Source organism: Manihot esculenta, chromosome 7 (assembly GCF_001659605.2).
Source record: "Manihot esculenta cultivar AM560-2 chromosome 7, M.esculenta_v8, whole genome shotgun sequence".
In the NCBI taxonomy this organism is placed as follows: Eukaryota; Viridiplantae; Streptophyta; class Magnoliopsida; order Malpighiales; family Euphorbiaceae; genus Manihot; species Manihot esculenta.
In genome coordinates, this window is record NC_035167.2 from 25,161,179 (window position 1) to 25,176,766 (window position 15,588).

The following is a 15,588-nucleotide window of genomic DNA, read 5'->3' on the forward strand; positions in this document are numbered from 1 at the left end:
AGAAGATGAAGAGACATATCATTATTCAACTTCAGACAATGATGAATATTGCTTAGATTAGTCAACTCTAAGCTGTATAGTAAACTTTTTTGCTCTAATTATCTTTTTTATTATTGTTGATTATTTTTACTTTTATAACATACTAATCCCCTGTTGGATATTTTTTTTATGCAGATATGGCCAGGGTTAGAGGTAAAGAAGATGCACGTAATGCTGATCGTGGTGTTTTAACAGGTACAGGTAGAGGTCGAGGCCGAGGTGATCCAGAAATTGTTCATGGTCGAGGCACTATAGCCACTACACCTTCTTCAGCTGACTTTAGAGCCCCTACACTTACTCCAACAATCCTTGTATCTTACTTAGCCCCTACAGCCCCTGCACTTGCTCCAGTTGCTCCCACTGCCCCAACTTCTTAAAGTTCTATTCCTGGATCGAGTGCTAGCAGATCTGCATCGGGCATGGGAGATTACTCGTATACATCCTCATCACATGTTGCTAGGACCTACTGTTATGTGCATGCAAGCGGAAAGTAAGTATAATGTATAAGATTACTTATCATAGTATTACATATCTTTGTTATTAGTTTTCATTTTGGTTAATTATTTAAAAATAATTATATTGAATATTTATAAATTATGCTTGCATTATTAAACTATTACAGTCTTATGCCTTCTAAGAAGACATTTGGTGCCTGCACAAAGATTTTTCAAAAGTACAATGTCGAGGAGGGTTCTTCATGGAAGAATATCCCACAATCCACAAAAGATTTTTATTTCAAAGAGTTTGAGGTATGCAATATATTTTGCATTTTAACAAAGGTAAAATGTCTTATAATCTATGTTGTATTATACATCTGTTTTTTAAATTAATTTACAGAAAGAATTTCACTGGGATGAGGGAAGTGCTACAATAGTGAGGAAGGCATGGAATAAAAAAGCAACTACCCATTACAAAGACTTTCTGACAAATGAAAAGAAGAAAAAAAAAGAGGAGTGCTTATATATCAGTTGAAGTTTGGGATAAATGGAATTTAGATTGGAGTACTCCAGAACATGTAGCAAAGTCAATGAAGTACTCAAAGAACCGCCTAACAGAGAAGGGAGGTGAAGGAGCTGGTCCTTCTAAACATATAGGCGGGTCCATCACACATGAGGAGCATGCTAAACACATACAAAATGCTAACACAGACAAAGTTCCTCCAACAGTAGCTGAGTTGTTTCTCCACACCTATACAAAGAAGAGTGATCGCAACAAATTTGTTGATAAACGAGCTGAAATTGTTTATGTAAGTTTCTATATAAACAAGTTGTCTTTCTAAGTAATATCTTGCAACTATGATTTTGATATCTAGGTGATTGATTTTCAATTGTGTGATTGATTTTGAGTTGTGTGATTGATTTTCAGTTGCAAGTATGATTCTGATATCTAGGTGATTCTCACAAGGAAATTGTTTATGATTCTCAGTTGTGTGATTGATATTTCTATTATGATATCTTGCAAGTATTGTAAATGTGATATCTTGCAGGTATTATAATTGTCATATCTTGTAGGTATTAGCATTTTTCCTTACTTTAGTATTCAAATTGAACTGTTATTCTGTGATTTTCTAGGAAAATTATTTGAAGCTAAAAGAACAACATTCAAGCCAGTATGTGGGATTAGATCATGTGGAAGGAGATGGAGGAACTATTAATGAGAATCATTTGTTCATTACTGCAGCAGAAGGATGGCAAGGAAGTCGAGTTTATGGTTTAGGTAGTGCTGCCTCTTCTGCCTTCTCTCAAACAGGAACTGAGGGAATATTAACAAATGTTCCATCATCCTAATCACCAGAATGGAAGAAGGAAATTGAAGCAAAGTTTGAAGAGAAGTACAATAGTTTGCAGAAACTTGTAGAAGACCAAAATCAGATGATAGCTCAAATGCGTGATGAACTATAGGCAGCGAAGATGGGACATCAGTCTTCCTCATTGATGCCTTCATCATCTAATATTCATCCAGCTCATAGATCCCTTGGTGATTCACATATGGATTAGCATGATGCCATTTCTCATTGACTTAAATAATATATTTTATGATATGAATTTGACACTATTTGGATCCATTATGTATTTTGAGATATTTTAAGCTTTTTAGTATTGAACTATAGTAATGTTTTGGACTTTTAGATTGCAGAATTATGAAATGAAGTTGATGTGTATATATTATCTTTGATGTTTTATGTTTTGGAATGTATGTGTACATATTGATATTATAGCAGGTTTATGAATTTATTTAAAAAATGATATGAATCAGATTTAAATGCATTTATTAGTGACTAATCAGCCACAAAAGCAAATTAAATAACAAATACTTTTTTGATTTTACTACTAATTTGAGACGAAATAGCGACTAAATGCTCTTCCCTGTGGCGACCAAACATCGACGAAATAGCGACCAAAACAGCGACTATTTCGCGACCAAAATTTAACGACCAATTTACTACCACAAAGCGACTACTATTTCTAATACTTAATTTGCCATGACACCAAATTAGCGATCAAAAAATGGTCACTGATTCGTCGCTATTTTAGCGACTAATTTTCAGATTGTCGCTAAAACTTAGCGACTGGCCAAACACCGACCATTTCATTTTGGTCGCTAAATGGTCGCTATTACATAATAGCGACCAAATTCTTCCTTTTAGCGACCAAAATTTTGATCGCTAAATCACTATTTTTTTGTAGCGTTATTTATCTATGCTTTATTTTTATCAATTATTACTTACCAATATGGTTCTATATATTATTACGTCATTATTTAAGATTTGTTGAGTACTACTAAGTGCAATCTTAGTGCATGGAATTTTACCATGCGCAGGTAGTAGAAAGTGATAGCTACTAGTGGAATGAACAATATGAGATATGCATTGGCTATGGAATTCATCACACCTTAGATAAATATAAGATCTTTTGACTTTTAGGAATTGTAATAGATACTGGCATGTACACTAGATAGAATGCAAATATATATTGCATGCATGTATGCATGCATATTGTACTTACAAGTATTTAAAGATAAGGAATTTTAATATTTATTAACTTTATTGTATAATTTCTTTGATAAAGAATATGAATGATTTATTTTGAAATAATGAATCTAAACGAACTTAAGTTGAGATGAATGGGTATGAATCTATTTTTGGATGAGAAAGTTCATTAAAGTTTTTCTGAGTTGAATGTTGAATGAAAGAAGTTTGTGAGTTATAGTTGAAAACATAAAAGTGTTTTAAACATGGTTACAAGTTTAGAAAATATGAAAAATATAGAAGAAACTCTTGCAGTTTTTCTGTTCGAATTATGAATAGTAAATCTTAAGGTGTATTATGTCAAAATGAGGTTTAAAGAGAATGAATTAATTTTTATGTAAAATTAGATTTCTTTGAATTAAATAATTTTAATGTTATTAAAAAAATTGCGCATGTTTTGAATGTGACACTAAAATCTAAAATAGTTTTTTATGAACTTTAACATAGTTTTGACACTAAAATCTAAAATAGTTTTTTATGAATTTTAATATAGTTATGACGTCACTGACTTGGTATGTCTTTAGACCGAGTAGGGGGTGTTACAGTAACACATCAAGATTAATCAAAGAATATACAAATAAAATAATTTCTATATCCTGAATTAATTCTTAATAGACAAAGATTACTTTGATTGGTAAAAGAAAGCAAAAGAACATGAAAGAATGGTAAGAGGGGGCAACAGTAAGCTTGAGAAGGAAATGAGGATTCTTCATATTTTTTTTCTAAATGGGAGAATAGGATTTTTAAAAATGAAGGGGAGGAGAGGCCGGCTGCCCATTAGGGCGTTTTCTAAATGCTTTAGGCTTAGAAAAGAAATATTAAATAATTGTGGGTGCAAAAATCTAGTTCATATAGAGAAGGAGTCCTATCTCCTTTTGAATGCAACATGATAGACCATGCATGATGATCTTAGATTAATTGGACTAATTTTTTATTCAATCAATCACTTAATCATCTCCTCAAAGAGTCTCCCTTAAAAATTGAAAATTACAAAAATGCAACCTTATTAATGAGTTGGCCGAATGAGCCCCCAAAGAGTGGCTCATTTGGCAACTCTTTCCTTTTTAAGGCAGGCTCACTCTTTTTAAAGCCCAAATGTCCTTAGATATCATGAAAAAGCCTATAAAAAGAAGAAACAAAAAGGTCATGTCATTTTCTTGAATTTTATTTTTTATTTTTTATTTTTTTATGGTATTAAATATCTCTTTGAAATTTCAAAAATAATTTTAAATATAAAGGAACTAAGATGCGATTCTCATCATTGGAGTCTGACTACTTCATATGCGCACGTAAGTGTGATACAAAAACAAAGGTATTCTGCATCGGGCGCTTGCCTTTGTCACTCAAGCAAGGCGAGGGTGCTTCGCCTGGCCTCGCCCACACCTTTCCATGCCTTTAACAATATTGTTCCACATACAAAGTAAATCAAAGCGTATTGTGCTACTGAATTCCGTATCATTATTAACTGGTTCATTTTCCTTTAGTTAAGGTACTATAATTTGTAAATATTATAATGGTTAGTTTAATATAGATGTGAAATAGCAATGCCATGATATACATCTACACATAAAAGCATATAATACAACTAGGAAAATAAAAGAAAATTAAAAAGAGAGAAGAACAATTTCTACAATTCCCAATGCCTCAATCTTTAAACTTGTGTTTATGACCTCCTTTCCCTTCCTGCCCCTTTTTTCTTGGACATCCACCCTTGATGCTTTCGCTTTCTACATGGCAACTACTTCTTTGTTTTCTAAAAATAGCTTTAGCATCATGAGCATTGATCTTTATCAGAATTTTCAGTTTGCATAGCCTCCTTTTTAAAAGCTTCTTCATCACAATTATAGGAATATGATTCTTACTTTCTAAGGATTTGATATTGTTGTAAGAAGTTTTGATTCAATGAACTCTCCAATCATAGCCTTCTTGATTCCATCTTGCTAACAAGTTCCAGTTTCTTGAGCTATTATTCTCAACCTTAGGAGTACATGAAACCTTAGGAATACATGAAAAGAGTAAATATTCAATATTCAGATTATAAATATAAGACTAGTTAAGATATGATAACATATCACTTGTAAATAGCCTCGATTAGCTTTGATTTGATATGATTGTATGTTTTGAAATTGTGTGATGTAATTAAGGTTGTAATTAAGGATATAACAGTATTTCCTTCCTAGTCTACATTGTAACAAGTATAATCCCTTAAAAGGAATCATCAAGCCCAAATATTCTCTCATATTCTTCCTCTTTTCCTTTCTCAAGCTCATATTATTTCAAGACCTTTAGATGCTTAACTGAATAAAAAAAAATCATTGCATTCTTGCAAATTAAAAAATTTATTCAAACCGTTTATAATCTTATAAAATTTATCCTCAAGTTAAAGATTTAAATTAAAGTAGCATTTTTTTTGTGCAAATTATCAATTGTAATATGAATATCTTATTTTTGTTGGTCATTTAGCAATTTAGATTTCGTTTGTTTCACATATAATATCTTGTCTATGAAAAGTATTTTCTGACAAATAAATAATTTTCTGTTGTTTACTACAATTTTAAGAATGAGTGTAAAATGACCATCTTGTTTCTTCTGTACTTTTAGAGTCTCTCAAAAGAGTGAGGCTTAGGCAAATGATTTCCACTTTGTAAATTTGAAGTCATTTCTCATATTTACCCACTTTTTCCTTTGAACTAGTTTTTTAAATTCTCCAAACACTATAGGATAACAAAAATATTTTTCTTCAAATAAAAGGAGACTTACACTATATTTAGATGGAGCGAAGAAGAGATAAGTAAGGAAAAGGAGAAGTACATAAATATTTACCATAGTTTAGAAAGAGGTAAGAGAGGTATAAATAAAAGAAAGGAGGGTAAGGCTTACCTTCCTTCCCCTCAAAAGCTAATTTTTCCTACACCCCAAATTGGAATGTAAAAAGAAAGAAGTGAGATAATTCCTTAAAATTCAATATTTATATAATTTCTTAAAATTTAATATTTATTCCCTTCTTTTACCCTCGCATTAGTTTAGCTCTTTCCAAACATGCATTTTTTTTTATATTTGTTTCAACTCTCCATAACCTTTCTCATAAGTCCAAACAGAGTATTTAAATACAATAATAACAAACTTAATAAACACAAGTGTTTTTAGAATCAGTTAAGGATTTTTCAACGCATTTGTTGACCATACAACCACTGAACTTTAAATTGGAAAGAAGAGGATTAGATTGTATAAATTGACCAATATTGCTCAAGATCTTTCTTCTATCCCACCCCTCCCCATAAAGTAAACAAGGCATTTAAGATATATAATCAGCTCTAAAAAGATTTTATATATATATATATATATATATATATATCAACTCTTTCTTGGGATATTGTCTTCTATTTGCTTCCTTCAAATTCTCTGCTTTTTGCATAAGTACCAATACCGAATCATGGAACTACAACAAATTATTCAGTGTATGCATGAAATTATCAAATCATGGAAAAAAAAGAAGGGAAAATTCTAAGTCAATTCAAGAGAAGCAAAATTCTAGTTTTCTAAATTAGAATTGAAGTCCAAAGAATTCTTGTAACAATGGCAATGAAGTGGGATTCCTAATTCAAAAAAGGAGAGTCAAGAGATTTTGATGCCGCATTTATTCATGCTGATGGAGAAATGGAAGAGGCTAGGCTAATAATATTAGCAATGAAAAGAAGAATGATAACAAAGGAGCAAGATTTCTTACTAATATAGTAAGGAATTTGAGAAGGAGAATGACAAAGATAGTGATGATAGACAACTAGAATTCACGATGAGCAAAACAGGAGATGAATATGGGCATGTCTATTGGGATTATTAATATTATTAGTTTTTATTTTAATTTATAATTAATATTACTAGCACATTTTTTAAATAAATGAACATGTAATCGATTTATTTAAAATAATCACATAACAAATTAAATTTATTTAAAATGTTAAATAGGATTTACATACTAGGTTGTTTTTTTTTGGAACTAACTACAAAATTCTCATATCCCTAGATCCCTAGATCCCTATATCCCTCCCTTGTTGGGATGATTAAAGTTAACTCAAATGTTGCATGGTTGGATGCAAACTCTTTGGCAGCTATATCAGCTAAGGAATCCTTGTTAGATGGTATAGTGCGCCAACTCTTTGGGGTGGGTGAAGCAAAAGCCTTGTTAGAAGCTATGAAGTGTGCCTTAGATATTGGAGCTTTCTCCCTCATCTTTGAGATGGTTTTCGGTGTGAGCAATTTTGATGTATTGCTTGTCAGTGATATGCCCTACAGCTAATCTGTTAGTTGTAGTTGGATTTTTTTTATATATATTTTAAGTATTTAAATATATTTTATAAAAGTTGTTATTTATTTTTAGTGTTAATTTAATTGAATCTCGAGTAAAAATAAAGTCCATGAGACTATATTACTATGCAAAGGAAATTATAATATAGTTATAATTGTGAGGTTTTAATTGCATTTAAGTAATATTTTCAAATGTTCTTGGTCGATGTTCTTATAATGATTGGACAATGATTAGCGCTATTGAGATTGGTATATATTATGTTCTTTTATTTTAGAGAAAACAACTGATCTCATAGGTTGAGATATATAGGATATCTAAAACTAATATGTAGGTGCTTATTTTATAAATAAGTACACTGAACTGATCCGTCTGATAAATTCATATGGAAAATAACCTGTGTTTATGGATTACTCAAGTGATAGTTGGATAAGTGATCCTTTAACTTGAATTCAATAAATAATCTATATAAGGACTTTTATATTTTGATTCATTTTACACATTACTTAGTTCATGAGTAACAAATGGGGATAAATTGGATATATTAGGAACTGTATGAAGGTATTTATGTGATTGATATAGAATTCAGTACCCTAGATTAAATTAGAGAATGTCTCATTTGTCCTCTGTTATGATCATGAAATCATTGTGCAAGGTGAAATGAAATTAGCAAATGAGATTTGAAATTTTATTCAATTGGTCAATGACTAATATATGAGAACTAATAATATGATTTAATATTGCAGATACGTTCCATATACTAAATATTAAACCGAGATATTTATGATGAAGGGATATTAATTACATTAAGAAACCATGCACTCAAAGGTTAAGTCAAATCCCTTTTGACATTCTGAATATTTAGGTAGTCTTGACATATTGCTAGACAACATTCTTGACCTTTAAATTAATTAATTAGTTAATTATATTTGTTGCCAACATATTTAGATCCTAATGAGTCACACACATAAAGAATTGCATGAGAAAATAAAATGAGAAGTTAAATAAAGTAAGACTTGATTGCATGTAAATTATCATTGAGATAAAATTTTAATTTGAAAGAATTATGATTTTGCTCTAATTAATAAGTAGGAGCTTAATTAAAATTGTTTAAAATTTATATGGCCTGTTTATTAAAGTTCTGAACCATAGTTGTAATTTATTTATTTAATTAGTTAAATAAATAAATATTATGATACTGAAACTCTAGGGTTTTAATATAAAAGGGCATCTTATGAGAGCCTGTGGTATCTCTAAGAGAAACCTTTTGAGAGCCTCCAGAATTTATAGGAAAGGCAGAGAGCTAGCACTCAAAACCTCTCCCCTTCTCAAACCCTTAAAACAATTCTAAGGTTTTTTTATCGCCATTTTATGTGGACATCGTAAGAAACCGAACATTTAAACGGTTTGTGATTTGTGACAACCCAACCAAGATGAATGATCTCATATTTTTTATGCAAATAAAATAAAAGATATTTATTTTCTCTTTAATATTATTGCTTTCTTCATTTAAACGTGATCCATGTTGGTGAAAAATTTTATTTTTCTATTTCTTCTGCTGCGTTCAATCCGATTGAAACCCAACATTGCTTCCTTTGGAAATTAGAGCTCTTTTTAGTACTATTCAGTTATTAACACCATGGTTTACTAGAATCTAATCTTCTCTAGGGTAAATGACCAAAACGTGGGGTTTACGGAACTTATTTATAAAATATTTTGAATTGAAATGTATTTACTAAAAGGTGATTTTTTTTGGCCTACCACAATTCAAAGATATGTCTAGCTATTTTTTTATTAAACAAATTTCAATCACGATTCAGAATTACATCTAGTCCGACACACTAGAGTTTTGCGCCACTTAAAATTACATCCAGCCTTAATTGGAAAAAAATAATAATAAATTGAAAGCTAGACGCAACTCACAGTCACATCCAACCCTCACCTTAGACATATTCAACATTTTACATCCTTTTTTTAATTTAAAATTTAAAATATTTATAAATTAATAATTAATATATTATTTGTTTATAAATTTGTATTAAATTTTCATTTTTTATAAATAAAAATATTAAATAAATAATTTCAACTTGTCAAGCTCATATTAGTTTTTTTTTTAATGAACAATTCAATAAAAAATTTAATGTCATTATTTTGTTTTTCGTAATTAAAAGATTGTAAAAGTGGATGATTTTGTGAATCATAGCTGGCTAAGGCACACTATTTTTTTATAAATAAGTTTTAACCCAATCCTTTTTAATAAATAAATTTACAAACCCCATTTTTAGTATTGCCCTTTCTCTAATTAAAAGGAATGCTAATAGGAGTGCAAATTTTTAGCTACGAACTTATTATTTGGGCATTATCTTGTAATTGGATAGTTGATTTTTCTGATCAGCTCCTTTCTATTTTGTATTTGGGTGCCTCCCAAACTTGATTAATGCATGAATCTACTTGCAATAAAAAAAATATAGATGCATAGAGAAGGCTCCTCGCGTTGATCCATAGTTAATGAAAATTTTATCACTTGGACTACACAAGCTAACATGATTGAGGTGGATAGAAAAGGTCCTAAATTTACTTAGCAATGAGGAAATCTATTCAAAAAGCTTGATAGAGCCTTCTTAATGTTGCATGGAAGTTCCATTATCCTAAAGGTGTGGTCTTTAATTTGTCGAGACTCAACTCAAATTATAGACCTATTCTCATCAAATTAAACAGTTGTAGACAACATAAAGAGAATGTTCGTCCTTTCATATTTCAAGCTGCCTAAATGACACAAAGCTCTTTTGCTCAAGTGATTGAGGATAATTGGTCTTTGTTCCAAGCTTAAATGTTGGAATAAAGATGTTTTTGACAATATGTTCAAGGAAAAAAGCAAGTTGTGTAACACCCCTTACCCTGTCAAGGTGTCGACAGAGCAAGGATTATCACAAACTATACTTTCTTAGATATTTCAAAACTAAACCATTTACTTTATGTGTAATTACCAAGTTATTAGGTAGTTCATATAAATTTTATAAAGTGATTAAAGTAAATGTGAGATTTTAAACAAAATTTTAGCAGAGTTTTCTCTATTTTATCAGCATTTCAACTTGTAGTACATATGAAAAACATATTTATAATTATTAACAATCATTTGATATCTTACTATTCTTTAATTTGGCAAACATTCCATAACAATATCACCCCTTATTTTTCCATGAATATTATCACATACAAACGTTTAGCTCTTTTTCTTTATCCATACATGATTATATTATTTTAACTTATATAACCTTCATAACCCACTCTATTTAATATGTACATGCCAAAATATAACTATACAATGACTTGAAGACTCAAAACAACCAGCTATGATATAGGTCTCAATGTTTGATGTTGATCTCTAGTGATTTCTGCAGTGATTACTTTATTTATAGCCTGCGTGAGGTAAAAACCAGCACACTGAGCTAATGCTCAATGGGTGATTGCAAACAGATAATAAAATAGAGCAAGCATATTCATGTATATAGATAATTAAGTAAATAATTACAAGCATGTAAAGTATAGTTAACGTGATATAAATCATACTCGTGAAACTTCTTAGTATAAGATAGGAGTGCAATATGTGTCCTTGTGTGCACCAAGAATTTCCTTCAGAGTCAATAAAATATATTATTTTGCCACTATTTCACATTTTATATTTATAGCAAATCACCATAACTTAGTGCATGCAATATATGCAAATATGTTAACATTCACTGATAATTTCACAAAAATCGAGCATCAATCTTAATTAGGTTCTTAGCCCTTACAAACACATAGTAGGGTCGACTAGGTAGATAAGGAGTTATAATGGTAGGCACGGGGTGCCAAACGGTAGACTCAAAGGCCAAAACTGTGATAGCAGAGCTCCATGGCCATGCTTATGAGGTACCTGATATATAACTTGATATATAGATTATGTATCGGTAGAAGTACCACTAACTCTGTATATTTATATGGCATGTCATGCCCTTAAGTTAACATCGACTCCTACTAAGTTTATCAAGGCCAAGAATCATTAATTTAATGTATCAATTTGTTTGACGTAAATATACGTCATTTGAAACTATTTCAAATCATTTCGAAAATACATATAACATATGCCAAGGTTAACAAGATGAGAAACTCATGGCAAATAGTGCAAAACTTTATCGACTTAGCATTCCAATAGTGCATCAACCCAATTCGCTTCTTGTATTTCATACCACTAACAAGTAAAGAATGGTAAATTTTACTGAAATCATCATACACAAATAAGTTTTATTATCAAATAAGCACATGCAAAAATCAAGTACGATGAAGCAAGCACGTACATAATTTTTACCTATTAAACAAGCAAGTCAATTTTTATGCATTTCAATTTAAGAGGGTTGTATTCTGCCATATTTTGCATCAACTTTTCAAGCACTTTAAAGTTACAATTTGACTTAGGTTTCTTATAACAAAAGTGTATTTATGTCTTATCTTTCCAACAAGGTATAATTCATGCAAATACGATCACCCTAGTTTAAGTCATGAATTTTTCTTTACAAGCTGCTCAATAAGGTCTTAATCAGTCCAGTATTGGTACTTGTTTCTAGTATCATAAAACATATTAGATGAATGCATTTTCATTTAAATTCAAGTTTAAGTGTCTCTACAAAATTTTAGGTCTACTTCTTACGAGTCATTTGACATTGGTCTTAACTAATTTTATTGAGTACAAAATTAGTTATGGTATAGTCAATACAGTCTGTTCTGGATGCTTTATTATTGTGTCCAATTTAGGTTCACTTGCAATTTAAATCATTTTATCTATAAATTCAGAATTTGGTCAATTCATGAAAGTTTTAACTCTTTGTCTAACCTTTCATTTGGTATATTTTAGGTCTAATTTTAATAACTACATAATGAGTTATGAAGCTACTAACACATGCTATCCTATTAAAACCTATCCTGCTAGGTTTGCACTTTTAACCCCTATGTTAAATTTCTTTACCTTAAACCTTTCAAACACCATTCCAACATTCATATTACATATTTATACAATCAAAGCAACATGTTCAGCAAGCAAAATCAATCTCTAATTTCATATATTCATGAGAAAATCAAAAGAAAATATAAAATCACACAAACACCAAACTTTTCTTGAATTTCTCTTTCTTTTCCACTTCTACTCTCTAGCTATCTCCTTTTCCTTTGATGTTCCTTCATTTACGTAAATTTATATCTTAGAGAAAGATTGAATAAATTAAAAATTAAAAATTCATGAAAAAATGAGATGCTATTCCTACACATTTCTATGCTTACCTTTGATTTTCAAGTTTGGTGCATATGGAACCCTAAACTTTTCCTTCTTCAATTCTTTCAATATATAGCTCTTTATTTAGCTCTTGATCTTAGGGTGAATTTTGGTTAAAGAAATAAGTTGATTTAGTGAGAGATTGGCTTGGATTTGATGAAAGAAAGAAAAATAAGATATTTGCTTTTCAATGGCATAAGGTTCGGCAATAAGGTGGGTAGAAGAAGACAACCCATTTTTTATTTGCTTTGTCATTTCTTTTATACTTAGTTAGGTGACACATGGAGGGTTTAGGTGAAGAGTTGGAAAAATGGAGGATTAAAATTGAATTTTGCCTTTGAACTTTTCATAGTCACACTTTAACCTACTAAACTCTTTACCATATTTCAATTTAGTTTTTCAATTTTCAATATGCATAGATTGACCTACTAAATTATGCTTTTAGCCTTTAGAAGTCCTTTTCACTTAGGTAAGCATGTCAAATTTTAACAAGCACCTCAAGCGAGCATGTCGAAAAACCCTAAGCACCTCCCGAAAGTGACTCATTTTTAACTTGCTAATCACACTGTCTACTTTATTTCTGGATATATCTGTTTCTTTATTTGTGTTTTCTATGATTCAGTTATTAGCAGTTTAGAGTTATGCTATCACCTCCCCTAAGTAGCTCGGGGTAAGTTAGCACATTCCTTAATGCCAATTGCTCTAATAGTAAAATAGCCTAACTCATACCTAATGATGTCACTATTTCTAACTATGGGTTTGAGAATGTTATAAGTTGCTTACATAGCAAAGGGATTCAGTGCCATTTGGAAGTTCAGCAATATAAATCCCTTGCTAAGCTTGAACTTAACCTTAAAAGGTAGCTTGAACTTATTCTTAAAAGGTAGCTTGAACTAGTGCTTTATAGAGAGGAAATTATATGGTTCTAAAAGGCTCGATTTGAGTGGATTCAGTAGGGAGATAGGAACACGGCTTGCTTTCATGACAAAACCATTGCGCAAAGAAAGAAAAAGTGGATTGAGATGCTTAAAGATGAAATGGTACTTGGGTCAAGGACAAACATGATCTTGAGAACATGACCTATGATTTTTTCTGAGACCTTTACAAACAAGACCCAGGTATTTACTCTTATCACTTAATAGATATGTTCCTTAGTTTTCTTGATTTTGATATCAATAGTTTGTGCACTCCTGTCACAATTAATGAAGTTCATACAACATTTTTTTATATGAAACCCTAGAAAGCCCTAGGATATGATGACTTTCATGCATGTTGTTTTTTAAAAATATTAGAATAATATTAGTTAGAATATGGTAGATGAGATTAGGAAAGTTTTTTTTATGGATAGCCTATTGACCCTTATTGGAACAATACCCTCATCTCTCTCATACCTAAGAAACGGAATCCTACTATCATTGCTAACTTTAGACCCATTTCTCTTTAAACTATGTTTTATAAAATTTTTACCAAAGTCATTATTAACATATTGAAACCCCTTCTCCCTTTAGTTATCATACCTAATCAAATTAGCTTTATATATGGCTATAAAATTGTTGATAACATCATCATTGCCATGAATTTATACACTCTACGTGGTTCAAGAAAGGTAAAAAAAGTCTTTCTAGCTCTAAAAGTGAATCTTGAAAAAGCCAGAGATCGCATTAGGTGGGATTTCCTTAAAGATACCCTCTTAGATATTGGCCTTCCTGTTCATTTTATTAATATTATCATGAATTGTATCTCTATCTCATCCATGCAAATAATATGGAAGGACAAGCTAATTGAGACTTTCTGCCCTTTAAGAGGCTTAAGGTAAGGAGATCCTTTATCTCCTTACCTTTTTATCCTTTGTATAGAAAGGCTGGCTTACGGTATTAAAGATGCAGTTGCAAATGGTAAGTGGAAGCCCTTTCAATTGAATAGAGGAGGTCCTAATTTAACTCATTTATTTTTTGCAAATGACCTTGTTATTTTTGCTGAAGCTTCTAGTAGTCAAGTTGTGATCATCAATGAGGTGTTGGAGCACTTTTGCCAAAGTTCATGGCAAAATATTAATCTCTCCAAAACATGTCTTTCTTTCAAAAAATATGGATATTGGAGCTAGAAAAGACATTAGTTGCAATATGAGTGTTCAGGCTTCTGAAACATTAGAAAGTATCTTAAAGTTCCTCTTATTTACTCTAAAACAAATAAACAAAGCTTCCAGTACATCATCGATAAAATCCAGGCCAAATTAGCTAGCTGAGAAGCACACTAGCTCTTTATTGCTAGACGCATTACCTTAGCACAATTAGTTTTTTCTGCCAGTCCCATGTATGCATGCAATCCACCTTTCTACCAAAAGCAGTTGCGATAATATTGATAAGTTGTATAGGACTTTCATCTGGGGAAGCTCTCACAATGATAGAAGGGCACCCTTAGTGTAACGACCCGAAAATCGGACCGCTACCGGCGCTAGGATCCAGATCGGCTTAAGGCCGCCGGGACCCGTAGCAAGCCTGGCATATAACCTGTAAACCTGTATAATCCCATACATGATCCACAACATACATAAAAAAATTAAACTTTTCTTTACATGAGCACCAACCAAACTCAACCTGTGCATAAACATTAACATAACATTGATCCCTCTGTGGGATCTCATCAGTGCCCCCAAGGGGTGACATAACATACGTTGAGTTGGTTTACATAAACATCGCAAAAAAATCTCTAAGATCATGTGTTAAAGGGATAGCACAATCTATGGTCAAGCACACACTAACATCCATAAACCTCATTACATAACTATACTGTACTTTTACATTACAATTTGATCATGTCCATTGCTAGCTATTACGTAAGCATGACTTCTTTACTCTATCCGGACTCCCGCACTATACTGTACCTGCAAGCCTGGGGGTAAAGGGAGAGGGG

At 31.2% G+C, this 15,588-nt stretch overlaps 1 protein-coding gene across 1 annotated transcript; it reads left to right on the plus strand.

The window, feature by feature from the left end:
• The first annotated feature begins 458 nt into the window (after positions 1-458).
• On the plus strand, positions 459-1,826 carry LOC110619016. The gene is made up of 7 exons (XM_043958156.1): positions 459-529; positions 662-788; positions 877-901; positions 1,035-1,285; positions 1,352-1,368; positions 1,465-1,525; positions 1,611-1,826. Exons 1-7 carry the CDS (start codon positions 459-461, stop codon positions 1,824-1,826), a joined length of 768 nt encoding a protein of 255 aa, XP_043814091.1.
• Positions 1,827-15,588: the final 13,762 nt, after the last annotated feature.

Coding starts and splice junctions, on each gene's coding strand:
- LOC110619016 (XM_043958156.1), top strand. CDS start 459: ATGGGAGATTACTCGTATACATCCTCATCACATGTTGCTAGGACCTAC. Junction 789..876: donor TTTATTTCAAAGAGTTTGAG/GTATGCAATATA, acceptor ATTAATTTACAG/AAAGAATTTCACTGGGATGA. Junction 1,526..1,610: donor GTAAATGTGATATCTTGCAG/GTATTATAATTG, acceptor GTGATTTTCTAG/GAAAATTATTTGAAGCTAAA.